The sequence below is a fragment of the Lepidochelys kempii genome, chromosome 12 (assembly GCF_965140285.1).
Source record: "Lepidochelys kempii isolate rLepKem1 chromosome 12, rLepKem1.hap1, whole genome shotgun sequence".
In the NCBI taxonomy this organism is placed as follows: Eukaryota; Metazoa; Chordata; order Testudines; family Cheloniidae; genus Lepidochelys; species Lepidochelys kempii.
The window spans coordinates 42859174-42879463 of NC_136391.1; the positions used below are offsets into that span (position 1 = coordinate 42859174).

A 20290-nucleotide genomic window follows, 5' to 3' on the forward strand; every position below is an offset into this window, starting at 1 on the left:
TGGAGAGCGTGAAGCATACTATTGAAGGGGGGTGCTTAATGAGAAAGCAGGAGGTCAGGTGCTTGGCAGTTACATTGTATTAGTGAGGATAGATGTTAGTTATGGGGATATGGATCTGGAGAAGTGAAATGTATTGATAATTGGTAGGTCAGGATAAATGTGATTGACAGTCGTGATAGAGGCTTCTAGAGTGAGTGATATTTGCTTGGTGAAGGGGAGTAGGGACGGTTGCAGTGGGTGCTGGTTTGAGATCTCAAACTCAAAGCTTGACCACCGAGAGTTGTTAGGCTAGGAAGGGTTGGACCAAGGTTGGCTGGTGTAGGGAAGGGAGGTGATCTCTTTATTTTGAAGGGGGTTTGTCGTCCGCACAGCATGTTCTCCGAACAGGCATATTAACGGTACTTTATTACCTGGAAACAAGACTTTATTATGCATGCGTGCATGTTGACATGACAATTGGTGCTGTAGAAGACGTCAGTAAAGACACAGTCCCTGCCCCAAGGAATTTACTGCCTCAGAGTGCAGTTAGAATTTGGAATGATGGGCTAAATCTATTCTTGGAAGTCTGATATGCTGCTATAGTCAATTAAAGGACACAACTGTATCTTCACCTACCCGAATCCTTGCTATAGTCCACACGGTGTGCATACATCTGTGTGTATTTGAGCTTCCTATTGCCAATCCAATATGAAGCAGTGAAGCATAATAGAACTCTACCAGATCAGCTCTGGCAAGGGTCTGTAGCATCTACCAGCTGAAATAACCCTTTCTCTGTACCCCAGTTCACTATAACCACAATTATTTGACACTGCTTTCAGAAATTACATATACAAGGAGAGCACCCACATTCCTCTGACCTGACCTCTTTTTCCTGAACTCTGTCATTTGTAATCTTATTCATCCATTGAGACTGAACAGGCTAGCTTGGTCTAAGACCGTGACTCCTAAGGCACTATGTTTGGGTGCCCAAGACTCCAGCATCTTTTTCCTATACTCCTGTAGCAACATAACTCATTGCCGCACAGGGGGGGCTTGATGATCTTAAATTTTCGAAAGATCTGTTTGTTTGAGAGGGGGAAAGAACACAGAACATTGAAAAGGAAAACTGAGGAATGGAAGGCTCTACAAACAAAAGTAACTACAATTTTCTTCCACATATCTGTTGTCCCAACTTGCCTCTTTGAGGAAGGTGGCAATGGTTTTGTCTTTGCTGTGACTTTTTTTTAACCATTCCGGGTTGCCAGTAGAAAGAATTTCTACTCTTTTATAATGTAGCTTGTTGACATTGTCAACTTTATGGGGAGTCAACATGTTTAGGGTTTCCTGAGACATACCCCTGTTAAAGTCCCTAGCCCTGTCTACCTTAAGCTGTCGGGAAGTGCTCCTGAGAGGAAGTGGAGTAACCTACTGGTGTCTTACTCTTGAGTGACTCCAGCTGAATACAAGCATCTTGAATGTGTCTAAGCTCGTTCGGGAAGCGATTTGTGACTTGTGTGCTTTATGGCATTAGGAATCATGGCTACAAATCTTGAGCTAGGAGTTGTGGGGCAGAGTCCCTGCCCTTGCCAATAAGCACTGGACACAATTCTAGCTGTTAGGATAAATCTTTTGCTTTGGGTCTATTAGAGTGGCTTTGTTCTGCATGGATGCCTTTTAAGCTCTTCCCCCTCACTTCCTTAGTCATCTGTCCCTTTTTTATTTGCTGCATATAAACATATTCATTGTTTTGGCTGGTAGGAGGTGCTTTGCCCTTTTTTGCCATTGAATCCCAGACCTGCCTGTGGCTTGTAGGTTTGAGTAGAACATGAGCTATTCTGTGGACTCCATTTCCATTCAGCATTCCTCATTGTGGAGGTGGTTGGGATGGACTAGCTCAGAAGAGAGGGGCTAGATTGCATGTCAGGAAAAATGGCCTGACTGGGGATGGTGGAGGTAGGCTGTGGAAAAGTCTCCCAAGGGAAGTAGAGAAAGCCTTGTTGTTTGGGGCACTAAAAATGAGTGGATTGTGCACTAGCAAGTGTCCTTGGGTGCACAATACTGCCCTGGCAGGAGAGGGAGTAGATGATCAGACAGTACAGTGGTGGGGATGAAAAAGGCACCTAGACAGAGGAAAGGCCCCTAATCCCTGTGAGCCCTGGCACATGGAAAGGAGTGCGTGTGCAAGCAAGCTGGACTTTTCCCTGTTTAGCCTTTTCTCCTATCTCTGTGTGTGCTCATGGGCGTGGGACACCTGTGCCTTGCAACCAGACGGAAGTGAAGGCTTCATTGCTCTTCCCTGACTAGAGACATAACCATCATCATGGCCGTGCATCTCTGCAGGGAAGAGAGGCAACACACACGCTGCACTGGAGGCTAACCTCAACCATCCAGAAGCACTTGTTTGTGCAGATTTCTGGATTCTGCACAGGTTGCACAGCTGCTCAGCAAATTCAGACAGCTCCTGATCCTGGCTGTTCCTTAGCAAATGACTGAAAGCATAGAAAGGAAAACCATTAAGGAATAAAATCTCCCTTTTTTGATTAGCTATAGACTTGAAGGCTTAAATAACCCCTTAAACCGAGTTGGGATGCAGTCAGGCTTAATTGTTGAAGGGGAAAAAAAATCAAACCAAAACTAGCTGAAGTGTGGTGGGGGGAAAGATAAGCAGAGCTCCCCCATGGAGGCTGGTGGTTGGGCTATTTGCTTCGGCATGAGATCCCGGGTAATGGAGAGGAGTCTTCCCTCCTTCCACGTCCTCAAGCCTTTCTAACCATATAAATAAGAGGTTGCTGTATTAATTTACTATAAGTGAATGGAGGTCAGCTCTTGGTTTAGCTGGGTCAGTGATAATTTGAAGAGCGGGGATATGACAGAGCGAGAGAGAAAGCATGCTTCCTGCTGACTGTTTCCCTGACACACACACGCATACTTGTACTTCCCCAGTTATTAGCTGTTGTCCTTTCCTCGGCCATAAGATCTCCCCCTGGCCAGGACTTTCCTTGAGCGTATCTACCATTCTGAATTTTTGTTTCAGACAAGTCCTGAGGCTTACCGCTGAGAGCATGACACTTTTAGGGAGCTGCAGCTGTCTAGTTGGTGCTGCTGCAACATAACTTCCTAATCACACTGCTGTGCGTCATGGCCAAAGAGTCTCTTATTCAGCAGGGGTTGGGTTTGGATGTCCTATGCGTGACCTTTCTTGTCTCTTCCTTGTGTCCTTGCCTGCCTGGAGAGAGAGGTTTAATTCCTCAGAGGTAACCACATAGGTGATAGAGCCAGCAAGTGGGAGAGTGTCATATAGTTTTTCACAGAGCAGCAAAGTGAAGACTTTACCCCTCCTAAAATCTGTTGGGATTCACATTTATTTTCTCTCTGGCTGGCGAGGACCTGTTGTGCTCCTGGCCCTGTGGTCAGCAGGTCCTGGGCTGGGCAACAAGGGACTGTTGTCCTCCAGGCCCAATGGCTGTAGAACCAGACAGCTGACTCTTTTGTGCCTGGCATACCAGCAGTGCACAGGCATGGGCAAGGGGTGAGAAATTCTGCTGTGTTTTGCTTCTGACCCAGGACCTGGTGGCATATTATGGGGGCATGCCAGGGGAGTGAATGTTCTGCTCTGCTTCTGTCATGGGAGGTACAGGATGCAGCTTTTCTGACTTGTATTTTTCTCTCTCCTTTCTGCAGTGGGTGGAGAGATCCCCCTGGACATGCGGCTGGGGGGCGGGCAGCTGGTGTCCGAGGAGTTAATGAACCTGGGTGAGAGCTTCACACAAACGAACGACCCATCACTGAAGCTCTTCCAGTGTGCTGTGTGCAACAAGTTCACTACAGACAACCTGGACATGCTGGGGCTGCACATGAATGTGGAGCGCAGCCTCCCGGAGGATGAGTGGAAGGCCGTGATGGGGGACTCGTACCAGTGCAAGCTGTGCCGCTACAACACACAGCTCAAGGCAAACTTCCAGCTCCACTGCAAAACGGATAAGCACGTGCAGAAGTACCAGCTAGTAGCGCACATCAAGGAGGGTGGCAAAGCCAACGAGTGGAGGCTGAAGTGTGTGGCCATCGGGAACCCCGTGCATCTGAAGTGCAATGCCTGTGACTACTACACCAACAGTCTGGAGAAGCTGCGTCTGCACACAGTTAACTCCAGGCATGAGGCCAGCCTGAAGCTGTACAAGGTGAGGCTTGATTGCTCTTTTGTCTTCCTTGTGGGGGACCCAGCTGTCAGTTCTGAGCTACCGTGAGAGTGGGATTTTAAACCCATTCAGTCTAGCACCTCCGCAGGGCTTGGCCCCAGACTCACTGGGATCACACGCCTCCTCAGCTTGCACTTTGCTAGCAACTCTTTTGGGCTCCGAAAGCCTTAGGCCAAGCTTTTCAAAAGTGATAGTGGCTGTTGGGGCCCAACTTGAGGTGCCTTAGAGGGGCTGAGCACCTGTCCTGTGAAAATTAGATCCCTTTAAGATGTGTCACATTGCACATCCAAAATCATCAGTCCTGTCTGAAAATTGCATTCCAACAAGCTGTTTCTCACTGCTAATCTCAGAAGGGATTCTGCTAGCTAGGGTTTGCCTTATGTCAGGTTGCTCATCCTTGCCAGAAACTTTCTGAAAGCTACTCCCATCCAAGCAGGAACTCCGGGTAGTTTGCTCATGCTAGCATGGAGAATGCATGTGGGCAGTGTCAAAGAAGCGGGCAGTGCCCTGTTTCTTTTGTGCTGTGTGTGGGAGTGCCGGGGATGTGTTGTTGAACTGCTGCTTGAGCCTGCTGGAAAGGAGCGAGAACAAATTCTATTGCTGTATATATGTAGTTGACTGAAGGCATGGTCAAACTGACAGCTTCCCTCGGACGATATGTCACAGCCTTTCCTTACCACTCACCTTCCACGTTACACGTTGCTCCATGACTCTCTCTTGGTTTTTGTCTTTTTTTCCTCTTGCCTCCAATTTTCTGTCCCTTCTGTAACCATCTTTTCCTCTCCTGCCTCATTTCTCTGCCTCCCCACCCCCCGAACCCTGTAGGCTATAACCCAATGGGAGCTCCAGATACAGTAAATAGTCCTTTCACTCGCGCAGCAGAATTGCTCCAGACATTTTTATTGATTTTCACTGGACTTAAAGCTTCACCTTTTTCTCTAATCATCCCATAATGGCTTTAGTATGAACAATCAGGTACAAATCGCCATAAATCTAAGCAGCCTCACTTCGCATACCTTCTACTCACTTACACATGCTCTGTCTCTCACTGTCTTCTCATTTTGCTCAATTTTGTATTCTGTCTGTCTTTTCTCCTTTCCTTCCCTCTCCCTGTAATTCTAAAGGGATCTACAATTTTGGATTAGACTAGGCAGTCTTGTTTTGTACCCCATTTCTCTCATTTCCTAACCCTGCTGTGCCTCTTTGCTGTCTGTGTAACTCTCCCGTATCAGGTGAGTTCAAAACTTTGCATCTCTCCCTGTGTCAGTCCCCCACACTAAGGAGGAAATGTGTGGTTTTTAACATAGGGAGTTGTTCCAGGAAATGAATTACTCCAGCAATTTCAGGAGGAGAGGGGAAAGTGGTAGGAGGGCAGAACAGTTTAGCCTAGTCTAGAGCAGCTGGAGACTCAGCTAGTATTAAGAGGGAAATACTGTTAAACCTGAGGAAGCTCCTAGTGCTGGAGGCCCAGTGGATGTGACCGGGCTTCTCTGAACATCACTGTTATCGGTGTCAGTGGAACTAGTGAGGCATGGCACAGCTTCGCTCTGAAGATGACGAAGTTCACTCTTATTTCTCTGCTTTCAAAGTATCCTATTTTAGTAAAGTCAAAGAAACTGGGATATGTACAAGAGGGAATTTGGGGTGAAAGTGGGAGCAGGAGAAATCTCACAGGGGCTAGGAGAGGACATCTGAATAGTGCAGTCTGTCTTCAGAATTAAAACTCATGTACCAAGCAAGCATCATGATTTCAACTTATAATAGTCTTTAGATTTGACTTTTTTGTTATCTGGGGACAAGACAGTGGTGACAGGCTGCAAAAATTCTTGGTTCAAACCCTCTGTCTCTGTTGTGCTCCCTGGTGAGAAAGCAGATTGAGGGCACTGGCTTTCTCCTTCCCTCCTTGTTTCCTGCCAAAACAGGAAAAGGATACATGGTGCAGGGACTGGTTTTCTAAAGCAATATATTGGAGGCTTGTGAAATGCCTTCCCCAGACAGGTGAAGGAATTCATTCATTCTCAGGGACAATAGGTAGTTTCAGCCCTGAGCACTTAGTCATGATTTTAAAATCTCGTTTGTCTTTGAGGTGAGAGTTCCAGTGAAACATCCAAGCAAGAGAGAGCAGGAACTACCTTGGTATCAAAATACTGAACACGAGCACCTACCAGTTTAGCATGGGTATAAATGTCTGCTAGTGTAGTCACACATTCCATGAAATGCTTGTATGGAATTCATTGCATTGGTACCCCAACCACTTTCATTGTAAATCCATATAAGTCATGTTGCTCTTCTTACTTAGTTACCATTGTGCTATCCAATGAAAGGAGAGATTCCCAGAGAGTCTTAGCCCAGCACATCGATGGATTCAGTGTTCGTTGTCATTGAAGAACTTGGCTGTAGATAGAGTTGCTCACTGAGGTCCTCAGCTCAGAGTTTCCATTCTTTCGTGTGGTTTTAGTGCCATGGAGCTTTGACAGCTGACGGGTGAAGTGGGAGTGGGGGCAGTTCATGGACCAGTTTCTCTTCTCTTCTCTCAGCCCTTGGTGTGGTCTGCAGTAAATTGAGATTGATTGGATGTTATTTTTCCTCTTGCTAATGTAATCCATTAGCCTGGCACATGCATAATCAGTTTAGAGCACAGTTAACTGGATGTAATCGAGTTCTTCCCTGTCTGCTGGAGAAAATCCTCTCCAGATGCTGCCTGGGTGAGAGAGTGCACGAAGCTTCTCGCGCACAATCCTCCTTATGCTGCCTCTTTGCCGTTTTCCTTTTAAATCATGTTATTGGCCACTTGGGTTGCCCAAGAGCCACTTCAGCAGCAAGTGGCGGAGCTGGAAAATGTGATCCTGAGACCTCGTTAGTCAGCAGCATAACGAGCCTGTGAGACCTCCCCTGCCATGTATCCGGTGCTTTCTGGTGAGGGTGGAGTGAGAGGACTGCTTGGAATTTTAATACTGTTTCCAGTATTTCAGGATGTCTTAAGTCCAGTCCCCTCTTATGCAGCATTGGTTTATAAGGGGGAGGGTTCTTTGGGGGGGCGGTTTGTGTTGGAGTTTCTCACACTGATGAACACGGAGAGATCTGACACACAGCTTCCGTCTCTCCTCACTGCTTGTGCTCTCATGTCCTCGGTCAGTATTACCCAGAAAGTGCCATTAGTATCATAAATACTTGTTTCGACGCTAAGTGGAATGAGGTGGACATGCTGGTTCAGGAGATGAATAGGATATGAAATATTTCAATTCTAGTTGAGGCAGTGTGGTCTAGAGGAAAAGCATGGGGCTAGCAGCCAGGAGACTAGGGTTCCATTCTAGGGTCAGCCACTGACTTGCTCCGTTAGCTTGGGCAAATCCCTTCCTATCTCTGTAACATGGGAACGATAATACTCCTTTTTCTTCAGTGCTTTGAGATTTACAGATGAAAAGGGCAGAGTATTTCTGATCTTGAGACAGTATGCAGACAGAGAAACTTTTTAACCTGTAAATCACAAACTAAGTTCCAATTCAGACTAGGTTAGCAACAGTTATTCAGATTTGGCTTTCCTGTGAAATGTAGGGATGAGATAAAGCCATTTTATCCAGGGCAAGTGGGGCATTTGGGGACAGCTAGAAAGGGTACTGGAGATCTTGGGGAGGCCTTGGTGTAGATGAACTAGGTTTACAGAGAGAGGGGTGTTCTAAACTGCCATCTGACAGTATTTTGTGTCACAAGGACAGAGCCCAAAGCCTAGGCACCAGTTGTCCATCTCAGCTCCTACTTGGTTTTCCATTTGTTATGCTTCTTTGCAGGAGTCATGTGGAGGAAGGGCAGGGCAGGTTTGAGGTACTCTCCAAAGGTAATTATTTGGAGAAACCTCATTTGCTTTTTTTGGATTTTCTCCTTCGTAGAGTTTCTGTGGAGGTTTTGTGGCCTCCCCCTTATGCTTGTTTGAGGAGTTTTTAATCTGATGAAAACTAAATTCCTTCAACTCTGTTAATTAGCATATCTGCTCTACGGTATCACTGGACAAGTAGCTGGGATAATAGTGGGAAGGGTATGGGATAGAAGGCTGTAAAACTCTACCATTTAAAAGGAACTCTCTGGTTTCCCCTCACTCCTTGCCTGCTTCTTCCCTCCTGAAACAAAGCAATGTTGTTTATGCATCACCTTGTTTCTCTGTGATCCCTACAGATGTTCAAGCTCTTGCCTAAGACAGCCAAGCTAATGTACTGTCCCTGAAGTGCAGCCCCTAGAAGGGAAGCATGGAGATGGCTTAATACCAGTGCACTGCACCATGTGACAGCCACTGGCTTGTTACAGCTTGTTTTTCGGTCAATGTTTTTTCCATGAAAAATCTGTTACCTCAAGCAGGTAGGTGGGGACCCATCCAACTCCTTACACTGAGATTCCAGCACGGGCCCCACCGCCGGCTCTGCGGATACCACGGCTCTGCTTGTTAGGTTGGTGCTGGCTCAGAGGGAAGAGGCCTGCCAGCTGAATCACTGGCACCACACCTTGGTGCCCCCAGGTATTTTTTTGAGGTCTCTCAGTCAAGTGCTGATGTCTAGACAAATACTTGGTGGTTTTAAGATCAGTGTTTTTATCCCAGGGTGCAGACCAGAAAAGTGGGAATTTGTCTACTTAGGGAAATGTCGTGCACGTTTCCTTAGCCCAGACTAAGCTTCTGAACCAAAATGGGTCTGGGACTGGACTAAGCTTCAAAATCTAGAACAACCTTCTGAGCTACACTAAACTCAGAGCTGGACCAACCTGCTCATGAACTATCACAAGCTCCCATGTTAGAATGGGCTTCTTGCCAAGGGCATGGTCCTACCTGCTCTGAGCTCCCAGTAGTCCAAGCCCAGAGGAAGAGTTGAGCTGATGGGCCCTATGGCCCACCTGAGAAGTTTGGGTGTTATGCAATCGGGTCTTGCAGCACTCCCGCTACGCAGTGTCTATATCAGGGACCAAATCTCTTCCAACATGGGTACATCTATACAGGTTTCAGGGTATGGGATTGCATCTCCTACTAATGCTTCCAGATCTGGGCATAAAGTTGCTTCAGGATGCTTAAGTGCAGTCTCATAATATTTTCCCTCTTTTCAGACCTTTTTCTTGGGATGAGGATGTTTTTACCCATTAGCCTTATTTATTGGGCATAAACCCCATGCAAAGTCCAGTTTTGGATCAAAGTGATTGAATAGCTTTGAATACAGACCGTTATTTATTAGATCTTATTCCCTCTTCTGCCCAGTTCTCAAAATAAGCTTCACAGTCCACTTTTGCTCTTGCCCCAGAAATACCTTGTAAATGTTTGTTTAATATCATCATGGCACTATATGACCTCAGACATCTTTTGCAGAATTTGAAATGTCTCATCTGCTAGGCAAGGGCATCGTTACAGTATTTTGGTTTTGGAATAGTGTCTGTAGCTTCTCGGATAACTCTGATTCTGGCTGTCCCAGATGTTTCTTTGTCATCTGGGAGAGCACTAAGTGCATCAGATCGAGTACTCTGTCACAGTCCATAACCAAAGCGCCACCAGATCCTGCCAGAACAACAGATGCAAAACCTGCAGACATATCTCCACTGCTACAATGATCAGCACTCCCCATGACGCACCTTTCAAGATCCATGGTCCTACACATGCCTAGCACAACGGGGGGGTACCTCATCCAGTGCATTAAATGCCCCAATAACTATGTGGGTGAAACCAGACAATCACTATGCTTTCAGATGAACTTACACAGGAAAATGATAAAAGACAAAAGCACCCTATCTCCGGTGGGTGAACGTTTCACAAAGTGGCCTTTCTGTATCTGACCTGCCAGTCCTCATCCTCAGAGGGAACCTGCACAACACTTTCAGAAGATGAGCCTGGGAGCTTAAATTCAGAAATTTGCTGGACACTAAAAATCATGGTGTGAACAGAGACACTGGATTCATGGCTTATTACAACCATCTGCAACCCACTAAGCCGCCCCCCCCCCCTTTTTTTTAAATTCGATGACTACACGGGTGTTAATGGGCCCCTTCATCGTGATGGTCACTTTGAACGTGTGCTAACTACTTATGCTAAACTATCTGTTCAACCTTGTATGTAGCTGTGACGCTCTGAGAACCATTCCCAGATGTGAAGAAGAGCTCCGTGTGTCTAGGCAGCCTGTCTCTCCCACCAACAGAAGTTGGTCCAATAACAGATTTTATTTCACCCACCTTGTCTCTCAAATATCCTGGGACTGCCACGGCTGTAATTACTGCATAACAGTATACAATGGTCAGCCAGGAAGATAAGTGACTCCCATCTCCTGTCTTGTAGAACTTGTCTTAAGGCATGTCACCTCTGGGTGACCTGCCTTTAACTGCAAGGACTTCAGAGCACATGGGCATGCACACACATACTCCTCCTTACATATTATCCCCATGTAGGTTTCGCATAGATTGTGATGACCAGGGTTTCAGTGGAAACCTTACGTGATGCTCTTTGATGAACCAGAATGTAAATATCAGAGCCGGGGGGCCCTGCAATCCTTATGCATCTTTGCATCCTCTGCCAGGTGGCATCAAGAGGTTCTTGGGTCACACATTCTCCTCCACCTGACTCAGAATGGTGTGTCTCTGTGGGTAACAAATACTGTAGCCTCTCCCCCAAGTCTAAATAAAACTACTCCAACGCATTTTCCCCCAAGTAAAACATCCCTGCATCTCTATGCATTCAAGGAAGAAGGGATAAACCAACCCTGCAATGAACATGCTGCAGTTGGATTCTACTTTGCTTTCTCCCCCTGGGACTCATTAAGGAATTTTAATACAGGTAACATATATTATCCATTTAACTGTTTCAGAAATCTAACCCTGGGGCCTTCACACTTCCTGTGCCAGCCTGCTCCACCACATTACCCTTGCAGTAAAGTAGATTTTTGCATTTAATGTTGTAATACAAAAATACCTTAACATAGGACCAGCAACCATGTTCTGTATGTTTGCCCCTTAGGAGGCGTTGGGACTGAATGAATTTAGAGTGCAAAACCACTTGTAAAATACTTCATTTATTCAAAAATTCAAGTCAAACCCTTTTTTTGGACACATCTTGTCCCTACTTTTACAATATTGTGATATGTCCTGACCCATATTCAACCAACGTCTTCGGGAGGTAAATTTGGTTTGCATAGTGATGAAACTGAAAAAGCACTGAAGACCAAACAGACTCCCAAGGCAACCGGAGTGAGCAACCCAAAGTCAAAGGGTTGGGAATGTTGGGGAAGAGCAGCCTCCCAACCCTTCTGTCTACTTGTTAAAGTAAAATTCAAACTCCAAATTGTCAAAAAAAGATTTAGAATTCAGTCCAAAATGTCAAAATGCCTTCTGTCTTTGACCCTAATCATAGGAAAGGTGGAAGAAGTTGTCATTGCCTCAGTCACCAAGTGTGAGCAATCCTGTTGGCTTGGTTTCTCTGTCACTGAAGGGGGGAGGGGAGAAAGAGCAGGAGGGTTTAAGGGATTCTTTCCTAGCTGCCCCAGGCTTTGGTTGTTATCTCCACAATTAGGGATTGTAAATTGTGACCAGAGTACAACCCGAGCCCTGTACAGCACTGCACAATGCCCATGCTCATCCGAATTCACTCGTCATTATTTCTGAGAGTAAGCTGAGAACAGATCTGAGTGTTTTGTTGAAATTCTACAAAGTATTGCCTGCTCATCCTACCGTGCCACATCTGTCCCAAACCCTGGCTTGAGCAGAATGGGATAGTACTCTCAACACCAGCCGTCAGACTGCAGACCCGGGGTGGAAGCAAGGCAGTTCAGGGGGGGCAACTTCTTGACAGTTTGATAAACTGCTGATTGTCTTGAGTCCGAATAAAACAGCGTGGAATTACACTCTGAAGATTCTGATTGCTGATTGGAGTCCATCACCCATGGTGGTTGTTTGGAACACCTGCTAATGACCGCTCTGGGTTCCGGAACCGCATGAGAAGAGCCCTTAGTTCTGTGTCTGATCAGTCAGAAAGGAATGAAGCAGATATAGATGTACTCACTTGCATATATTTACTCTCTCTGATTACAACTGCAGATTTGGCATTGTGAGAAGCTCTAATTAGGAGAGTTAAAATGAAGTTTACTAGAGCTTGGTATCAGGAAGTCTGTGATCCCAAGGCTCTCTGGAGGCATACCCTGTATAAAGTGCTAAGACGACAATCAGGCCATTGCTTAAGTCTGGGTCTGAGAGATTCTCTGTAGTGGGTGGGTCTCGGAGATGGGAGTACCACATCCGTAAGAGATCAGAATAGGCAAATCCAGACACCCTGTGGCATGTTTGCGCTGCAAGCCATCTCCTAGGCAGCTTGTCCTTCCAGGAGAAGCTCATCCATTCATAGAATCCCTTATTGTCATCTGCCTAATGAGTCTGTAGTCCCAAATGGGTAGCCTGAGGCCCTACTCTCACAACCCTCCCTTGCAGAATATGCTGGGACAGAGGCTTGAGAGATGCTGTTTGGAATGTTAAGCTGCTTTGCCTTTTTTCCTCTCTGGCTCTCATTTCCAGGTGAAATGGGTACCAGTGTCCTAGCCAGAATTTGCGGCTGCAGCCAGCGTGGCTACAGCAGCGGTCTCCAGCGCAGTGCCCACGGGTCCTATGGCGCCCGCCGGGGCATTTGTGCGCCCGCCTACTGACAAGGGAGCGCTTCCGCTGGACAGCCTGCCACCAAGGAGCGCAGCCGCGAGACAACCAGCTGCCGAAATGCCGCCCGGAAGCAGCAACGCCAAGAAGTGTCACCGCTGAAATGCCACCGCTTCTGTGCAGCATTTCGATGGCAGTACTGCTCGATGACACTGCTTCTCGGCGGCATTTCGGCGGCTGGTTGTCCAGTGCCCGCCACGCTCTTCTGGGAACGTAAATATGCTACAGCAACAGAAAGGTTGGGGACCGCTGGGCTACAGGGTCTTCTGGTGCCTCCTCCCCTGCTTATGTTTATTCAATAATATCGCAAGCCCTGAAGTCTCTCTGGCAGCTGAGCCCTGTGTGCTGTGCTTTTCCTAGCAGCAAATAATAATGTCACCCCATGAAGTCGCAGTTGGACTTTTGTAACCGATGAAAATGGGTTTGTCCCCTGTACAATAGTTAAACTGTTCAACTCTTGTTCACGGTGACCATTGAACAGGTATTTTCAGCAGTGGGTCAGTTTCCTAGTGTAGGGACAGGTTTCAGAGTAGCAGCCGTGTTAGTCTGTATCCGCAAAAAAAAAAAAAAAAGGGAGGACTTGTGGCACCTTAGAGACTAACACATTTATTTGAGCATAAGCTTTCGTGAGCTACAGCTCACTTCACAAAAGCTTGTTCAATATCTTCATAAATGATCTGGAGGATGGTGTGGATTGCACTCTCAGTAAATTTGCGCATGATACTAAACTGGGAGGAGTGGTAGACACACTGGAGGGCAGGGATAGGATACAGAGGGACCTAGACAAATTGGAGGATTGGGCCAAAAGAAATCTGATGAGGTTCAATAAGGATAAGTGCAGGGTCCTGCACTTAGGACGGAAGAACCCAACGCACAGCTACAGACTAGGGACCGAATGGCTGGGCAGCAGTTCTGCAGAAAAAGAGCTAGGGGTGACAGTGGACGAGAAGCTGGATATGAGTCAGCAGTGTGCCCTTGTTGCCAAGAAGGCCAATGGCATTTTGGGATGTATAAGTAGGGGCATAGCGAGCAGATCGAGGGACGTGATCGTCCCCCTCTATTCGACATTGGTGAGGCCTCATCTGGAGTACTGTCCAGTTTTGGGCCCCACGCTACAAGAAGGATGTGGATAAATTGGAAAGAGTCCAGCGAAGGGCAACAAAAATGATTAGGGGTCTGGAACACATGACTTATGAGGAGAGGCTGAGGGAACTGGGATTGTTTAGTCTGCGGAAGAGAAGAATGAGGGGGGATTTGATAATTGCTTTCAACTATCTGAGAGGTGGTTCCAGAGAGGATGGTTCTAGACTATTCTCAGTGGTGGAAGAGGACAGGACAAGGAGTAATGGTCCCAAGTTGCAGTGGGAGAGGTTTAGATTGGATATTAAGAAAAACTTTTTCACTAGGAGGGTGGTGAAACACTGGAATGCGTTGCCTAGGGAGGTGGTGGAATCTCCTTCCTTAGAAGTTTTTAAGGTCAGGCTTGACAAAGCCCTGGCTGGGATGATTTAATTGGGGATGGGTCCTGCTTTTGAGCAGGGGGTTGGACTAGATGACCTCCTGAGGTCCCTTCCAACGCTGATATTCTATGATTCTATGATTGTGCTCAAATAAGTTTGTTAGTCTCTAAGGTGCCCCAAGTCCTCCTTTTCTTTCTAGTGTAGAGAGGGTTCTTGGTGTGCTCCCTACCCAGAGAGGGATCAGTGTGATGTGGGACTGGCTCTTGATTTGTCATAGTCTGTTAGAAATACCACTTTGCAAGTCAGGTTCATCCCATGATGTCTCCTAAGACAAGTGTGCTTTTTTTGGGCAGTGCTATGCAACTAATTACGGCTATAGTCTGAAAAGTGCCTACGAAAATGGTATTTGTGGTTCTCTCTGATCCTATGTAAATAGTGCTTAGTTTACAACCAGAAAGGTGTTTTTTCTCACTGCCAGCCCTGCAAATTCAGCCTGACCTTCAAGAGTCATGTGGGTTCTTTCCCTCTTCCACATCATTACTTGCAATAAAAGTTCTGCAAATCTAATTATGCCAGGAGTTGCACTTGTGCAAACCAAGTGTCTTAAAATTGTGCTTTAGTTACACCAGTGCAGCCATCAGTGGTTGACACACGTGTGTCTGCTTGGAACTTAGTAAACAAGTCTGTTGCTGTTGCACAAGGAGGAATAGACTCCAGCTCATTCAGTCTGAGCACTCGTGGCTTTTTAGAGCTAACAGGAGTAAGAAGCATTAACTAGTTAAGTTGGCTGGCCTGACTTGCATAATACCTTGGATTGTTCCCCTCCTGACAGCCAAAAAAAATGCCTTGATTTGTTCCTGTCCTCTTCTCTTCTGCTGCTTTTAAAGCAAAGAAACAGGGAGGGGCTATCATGGAGATATCTGTTTCAGACCTCTGAATTGGTCAGCCAAGTGGAGTTGGGCTTAGGACCCGGCTTTCCCACTCTCCCACACGAGTCAGACTTCTGCTGCTTTGCAGCCAGCTGTGGTTTAATTGGTGTTGTGTGTAATGGTTTGGCTAGAAATGTAGGTGCTGTCTCATTTTATGACTTTTCTCTCTGAATCTGTTTTATCAGTTCTTGTCTCTCTGCTCCCCACTCTGTCATGTGGTCCTTTCCATGGGCTCCAAGTCTGCCAGCATAGGGCAGTAGGAAGAATGGAGAATTGATGTAGTGGAGGTCATGTTGCTCTGACGTTCTTTCAGGGACTGCAGGCCTAGCATGATCTCTTCTCCCATTAGCTCTCTTGCAGTGAGGTTCACAAGTAGGGAGTTCGCAAGGCCTGCTACTTTCATTTTACTCTGGATACTTTTGAAAGGAGTTAATGTTCTCTGGCCTGCTACCATTTGCTTCTGCTGTCCAGTGGCATGTATCTTTCACTCAGGCACTTTCCATCTCCTGTGCATACTTTGGAAAACCGTGTCTCACTCACTCCTCCCCCGTTTCTTTCTCATGCTCTGAGAATGGTAGGTTTAAAAAAAAAACACCTGGGGAAGTTTTAGGCAGCAGTAACAAAGCTTGTCTCCACAGAGGGGAGACTAATTACACAGCTAATTAATCCAACAGATGTCCTTTTTAAATGCCTGATTCTTTGTGAGTCTGTTGCACACACATGCTGGTTAAACAGACTTTGTGGGCCCTGTTCAAAATGCCTGTACAGGCTGTTGGAGACTGTCACTGTTATAGAATGTCCAGGGAGATTGAAGTGCTCTCCCACTGGCTTTTGTGTGTTACCATTCTTGATGTCTGATTTGTGTGTTTTACGTAGAGACTGTCTGGTTTGGCCAATGTACATGGCAGAGGGGCATTGCTGGCACATGATGGCATATATCACATTGGTAGATGTGCAGGTGAATGAGCCTCTGATGGTGTGGCTGATGTGGTTGGGTCCTCTGATGGTGTCACTTGAGTAGATATGGGGACAGAGTAGGCAATGAGGTTTGCTACAGGGATTGGTTCCTAGGTTAGATTTGAAAGTAGCTATACTTGAACAAAAAAACTTCAGAAACAGACTTCAAAGAGAAACAGCAGAACTAAAATTCATTTGCAAATTTAACACCATTAATTTGGGCTTGAAGAGGGACTGGGAGTGGCTGGCTCATTACAGAAGCAGCTTTGCCTCTCCTGGAATTGACACCTCATCTGTTGTTGGGAGTGGACTACATCCACCCTGATCGAAAATTGGCCCTGTCAACACTGGTTCTCCACTTGTGAGGTAACTCCCTTCTCTTCAAAAAGAAAAGGAGGACTTGTGGCACCTTAGAGACTAATAAATTTATTTGAGCATAAGCTTTTGTGAGCTACAGCTCACTTCATCGGATGCAGACTAACACAGCTGCTACTCTGATCCCTTCTCTTCATGTGTCAGTATATTTATGTCTGCATCTGTAACTTTCACTCCATGCATCTGAAGAAGTGAGGTTTTTACCCACAAAAGCTTATGCTCAAGTAAATCTGTTAGTCTTTAAGGTGCCACCGGCCTCCTTGTTGTTTTTGTGGATACAGACTAACACAGCTACCCCCTGATAAGTAATAGCAATGACGTTTTGGGTGCATTTCCTGCTCGTTTGGGATTTTATTCCCCTTTAAACCAGCAGAGATGGAAACCAATTCTTTGTCTTTTCCTCACTGAGAAGTTACATTCCAGTGACAATAGGTACATGTATGGCGTTGGTTTCAGTGTTGGATTGAAGTTATGGGCCTATTGCAGGAGTGGGTGGGTGAGGTTCTGTGACTTGCAGTGTGCAGTAGCTCAGACCAGCTGATTGTGATGGTCCCTTCTGGTATGAGGCAGCCGCATGTTGCTTTTAAAGCACAGATGCTAGGTGGGAAGAAAGCAAGAGAGATCCAACAGATTATGGATTGGTTATAATGTGTGTGGCAGTCTGAAGGAGGCAGACAGTTGGATAATAACTACATGGAATAAGGGGAAGAGTAGTCAAAGGCAGAGGGAGGTTTTCCTGGTGCTTAGATCCTCGAGTAAATCACTGTTACTGCAGCTGATTCAGCATAATTGATGTGTTCTCATTTCCCACAGCTGATGAGGATTATATCAGCTTGGTTTAACGGTCTCATTTGCTACTCCCAGTGCACACTTGTTTTAATGTGTTTCAGTTAATGAGGTAGAAGAGAGGGTGAGGTGTTACTGTTTATACATGGATAGTCTGTGCAGAGAGGGCTCTGCTGGAGCCTACACGATCCCTCTCAAAGGGCCAGCTTCTTGAAGACGTTAGCCAGCACTTCAGAGAGAAGTTATTGGCTGGGCTTGTGCAGGTGCTGCCCTGGCCACTCCTGCTTGCTGGTGCATATTCCTCCTCTGCATATTAGCTTCCCTTCAGCATGGTTCCCAGTTGGAAGAGGCTGACTCTGTGACCAGCCGTCAGCATTTGGGAACTCGAGCAGGGAAGTCTGAAGCTTAGCAAGGCTCAAGTGCTACAGCAAAGATTCAGTGTTGCCTCCCAGGAGTAACAGACTGCGGTATGCCCTGACTCCAGTTCTGAGAGCTGTGTCACCTCACACCTCTGTGTTGCTGCATTACAGCCCAAAGGTCCCAGTCAGGATCAGGGCCACATCGTGTCAGGCTCTGTGTGTACATGTAGAAATAAATGCCCCTGTCCCAAATTGCTTACCATTGCAAGTCTCATCTTATTAGGAGAGAGGCTGTGTCCTTGTCGGGGCTAGCATGTAGTAACTAGCATGTAGTAAAATACTAGTGAGGACAAAGTTGGTAGTTTTCACACAAGGTAATGCTGGGCTCTCTGCTAGAGTTTAACTTGACCTGCTCATGGGTGAATAGTATAAATTGCCTTGTGTTCACTAGACTTTTACCTCATGTTAGTTACCAGGTGTTAGTCCAGGTAAGAACATACCCTTTCTCCTAGTGTGGATATGCCTTAAGTTAACATTGCCTTCTCCGAGCACCGGAGAGGCTTAATCCAGCACTGTGTAGAAGAGGGTCAAGACTAGGAGCTGGTCTGTTGCTGTTTGATATGGGCTCTGCCATTGACCACAAACTTGAGAAGCCTAGTCAAGAGACGGTTGTAGGGGGATGGGAAAGGTCAGCGATACAGTTTGAATGGATTTATGTAAAGGGGGTCTCTGCATTCATGAAAAAATGTACTCTGGTGGTGAAATGTGTATTTGCTGTATTGTGAACTGTAATATGGTGGGTGGAAAGAGCACATCATCTCCCCTACACCCAGTTTAAGTTGCAGTGAAAAGTGTCTATAAATAGTTAAACCTGTTATCTAACTTGTGGCATGGAGCCAGGCTCTGGCATCAGCTGGCTGACAACCCACCTCAAAAGGCCCTGTGCATTGGTGTGTTCCTGAAGGCAAAGCTGCTGCTGTTTTAAGCAGGAATTAAACAATTACTGTGTCTTAGTTCTCCCCACCTTCAGTGGATTGACTCTATAAATTGTCAGCCTGTTGACATTTTAATGTGAATTATGTCATATGGTATCCCCTTTGATTTCAACATGCCTCAGTTTGTAAATACATGAGCCTCTCAAAGGCTTGTGGTTAGCATACACATAGGAGGCCTCAGGGGTTTTGGTGAGGAGTGAGCACAATGCCTGTCTCTTTCAGCAATGAGTGCGCCTGGCATGGAAAGACTCACTCACTTACCACATAATCTCAAGAAACAGGCAAAGAGGGGCATTTTTCAAGCACCAGCCTCTGGCAGGGCTGCTGTAGAAATGCTCTCAGCCCTTCTCTTGCACAGAGGGGATGGTGCTCCAAAGGAGATTCCAGGGCTTCCATGGTGCTGCTCACATGGAATGCTGATTTAGTGCTGTTCTGTGTAATGGTTGCTCTTTTATCTCCACACACCCCCATACTGGGGATTGCACAGGCTCTGAACTGTTAAAAGGCAAATAAATCTGGTGTTGGGCTGTTCCCAGTAGCTCCTACACCCATGTAGGACAAATATCCAAAACAGATGTGTCCACATGCACTTGAAGTGAGGAAGCAATAAACAGCTGAAGCCATTTACCCATCTCCGGTTTTATGGAGCACTCGTCCCCTGTGCCCCACCCCGGTGTGTGTTCTACACACAGTACTGTTGGGCAGTGACTGTTAGCTGTAGCTGAACCCTTAATATTAAAAGGGGTAACACACACTTACACACACACACACACACTTACACACACACACACACACTTACACACACACCCGTCTCTCTCTTTTGTGTTTCAAAATCCCCTTTCCATGCTTGCCTGCAAAGTATTTGTCTGGAGGATCTGTTGCTTTGGGGAATGGGGCATAGAATATGTACATAACCTATACAGCAATACTGTCCCATGTGTAAATTCCCAGTCAAAAATTGTTACATTGGAATTAAAGTTGAGAGTACATATCAGAAATTTAAGGTAAAAAACTTTACATTGATGATGGAATCGCTCTGAAAATAAGCACTTTAAACCCAGGAAACTAAAGTTAAGGTTAAATTTAAGAGACTAAGTGAATGTATGGTGAAGACACCCAAACCACTTTGTATCACTATTATTTTTATTGCTCTTGTGCCAAGTGCCCCAGTCATGGACCAGATGATAAAAAGATGGTCCCTCCCCAAAGAGTTTATAATGTAGGTAAATCTTAAACCAGTCAGTCAGACAGGACTGTCACTGCCATCTCATCTGACTTGCTGGTTCTCACAGGCTGTATAGTCTCTCACGCTGTTTTCTGCTTCAAGCCCATCACTTCTGTTTTGAGCTATAGAATCATTTTTGAAAGGCATAGTCTTGATTTTAAAGACTTCAAATGATGGAGAATTCACCACGTATCTTTGTAAATTGTTGGAATGATTACCTCCGTTGTTAAAATAAAAAATACAAAAACCTTACACCTTATTTCTGGTCTGAAACCATTGGATATTATATCTTTTTCTGATACATTTGAGACTTCTCTACTGTTAGAAAACTTCTCCCCGTATAGGTGTTTGTTGATTAGGAACAAGTCACCTCT

The 20290-nt window shown here is 46.0% G+C and overlaps 1 protein-coding gene across 2 annotated transcripts in view; it reads left to right on the top strand.

Annotated features, from left to right (window-relative positions):
* ZFHX3 (zinc finger homeobox 3) overlaps window positions 1–20290 on the top strand; it is a 283633-nt gene that overhangs the window by 97966 nt on the left and 165377 nt on the right. For both annotated transcript variants that reach the window (XM_073308352.2, XM_073308351.2), the window contains exon 3: window positions 3661–4157. In XM_073308352.2, the coding sequence (XP_073164453.2) occupies window positions 3661–4157 (497 nt within the window). The remainder of the gene's footprint in view (window positions 1–3660; window positions 4158–20290) is intronic.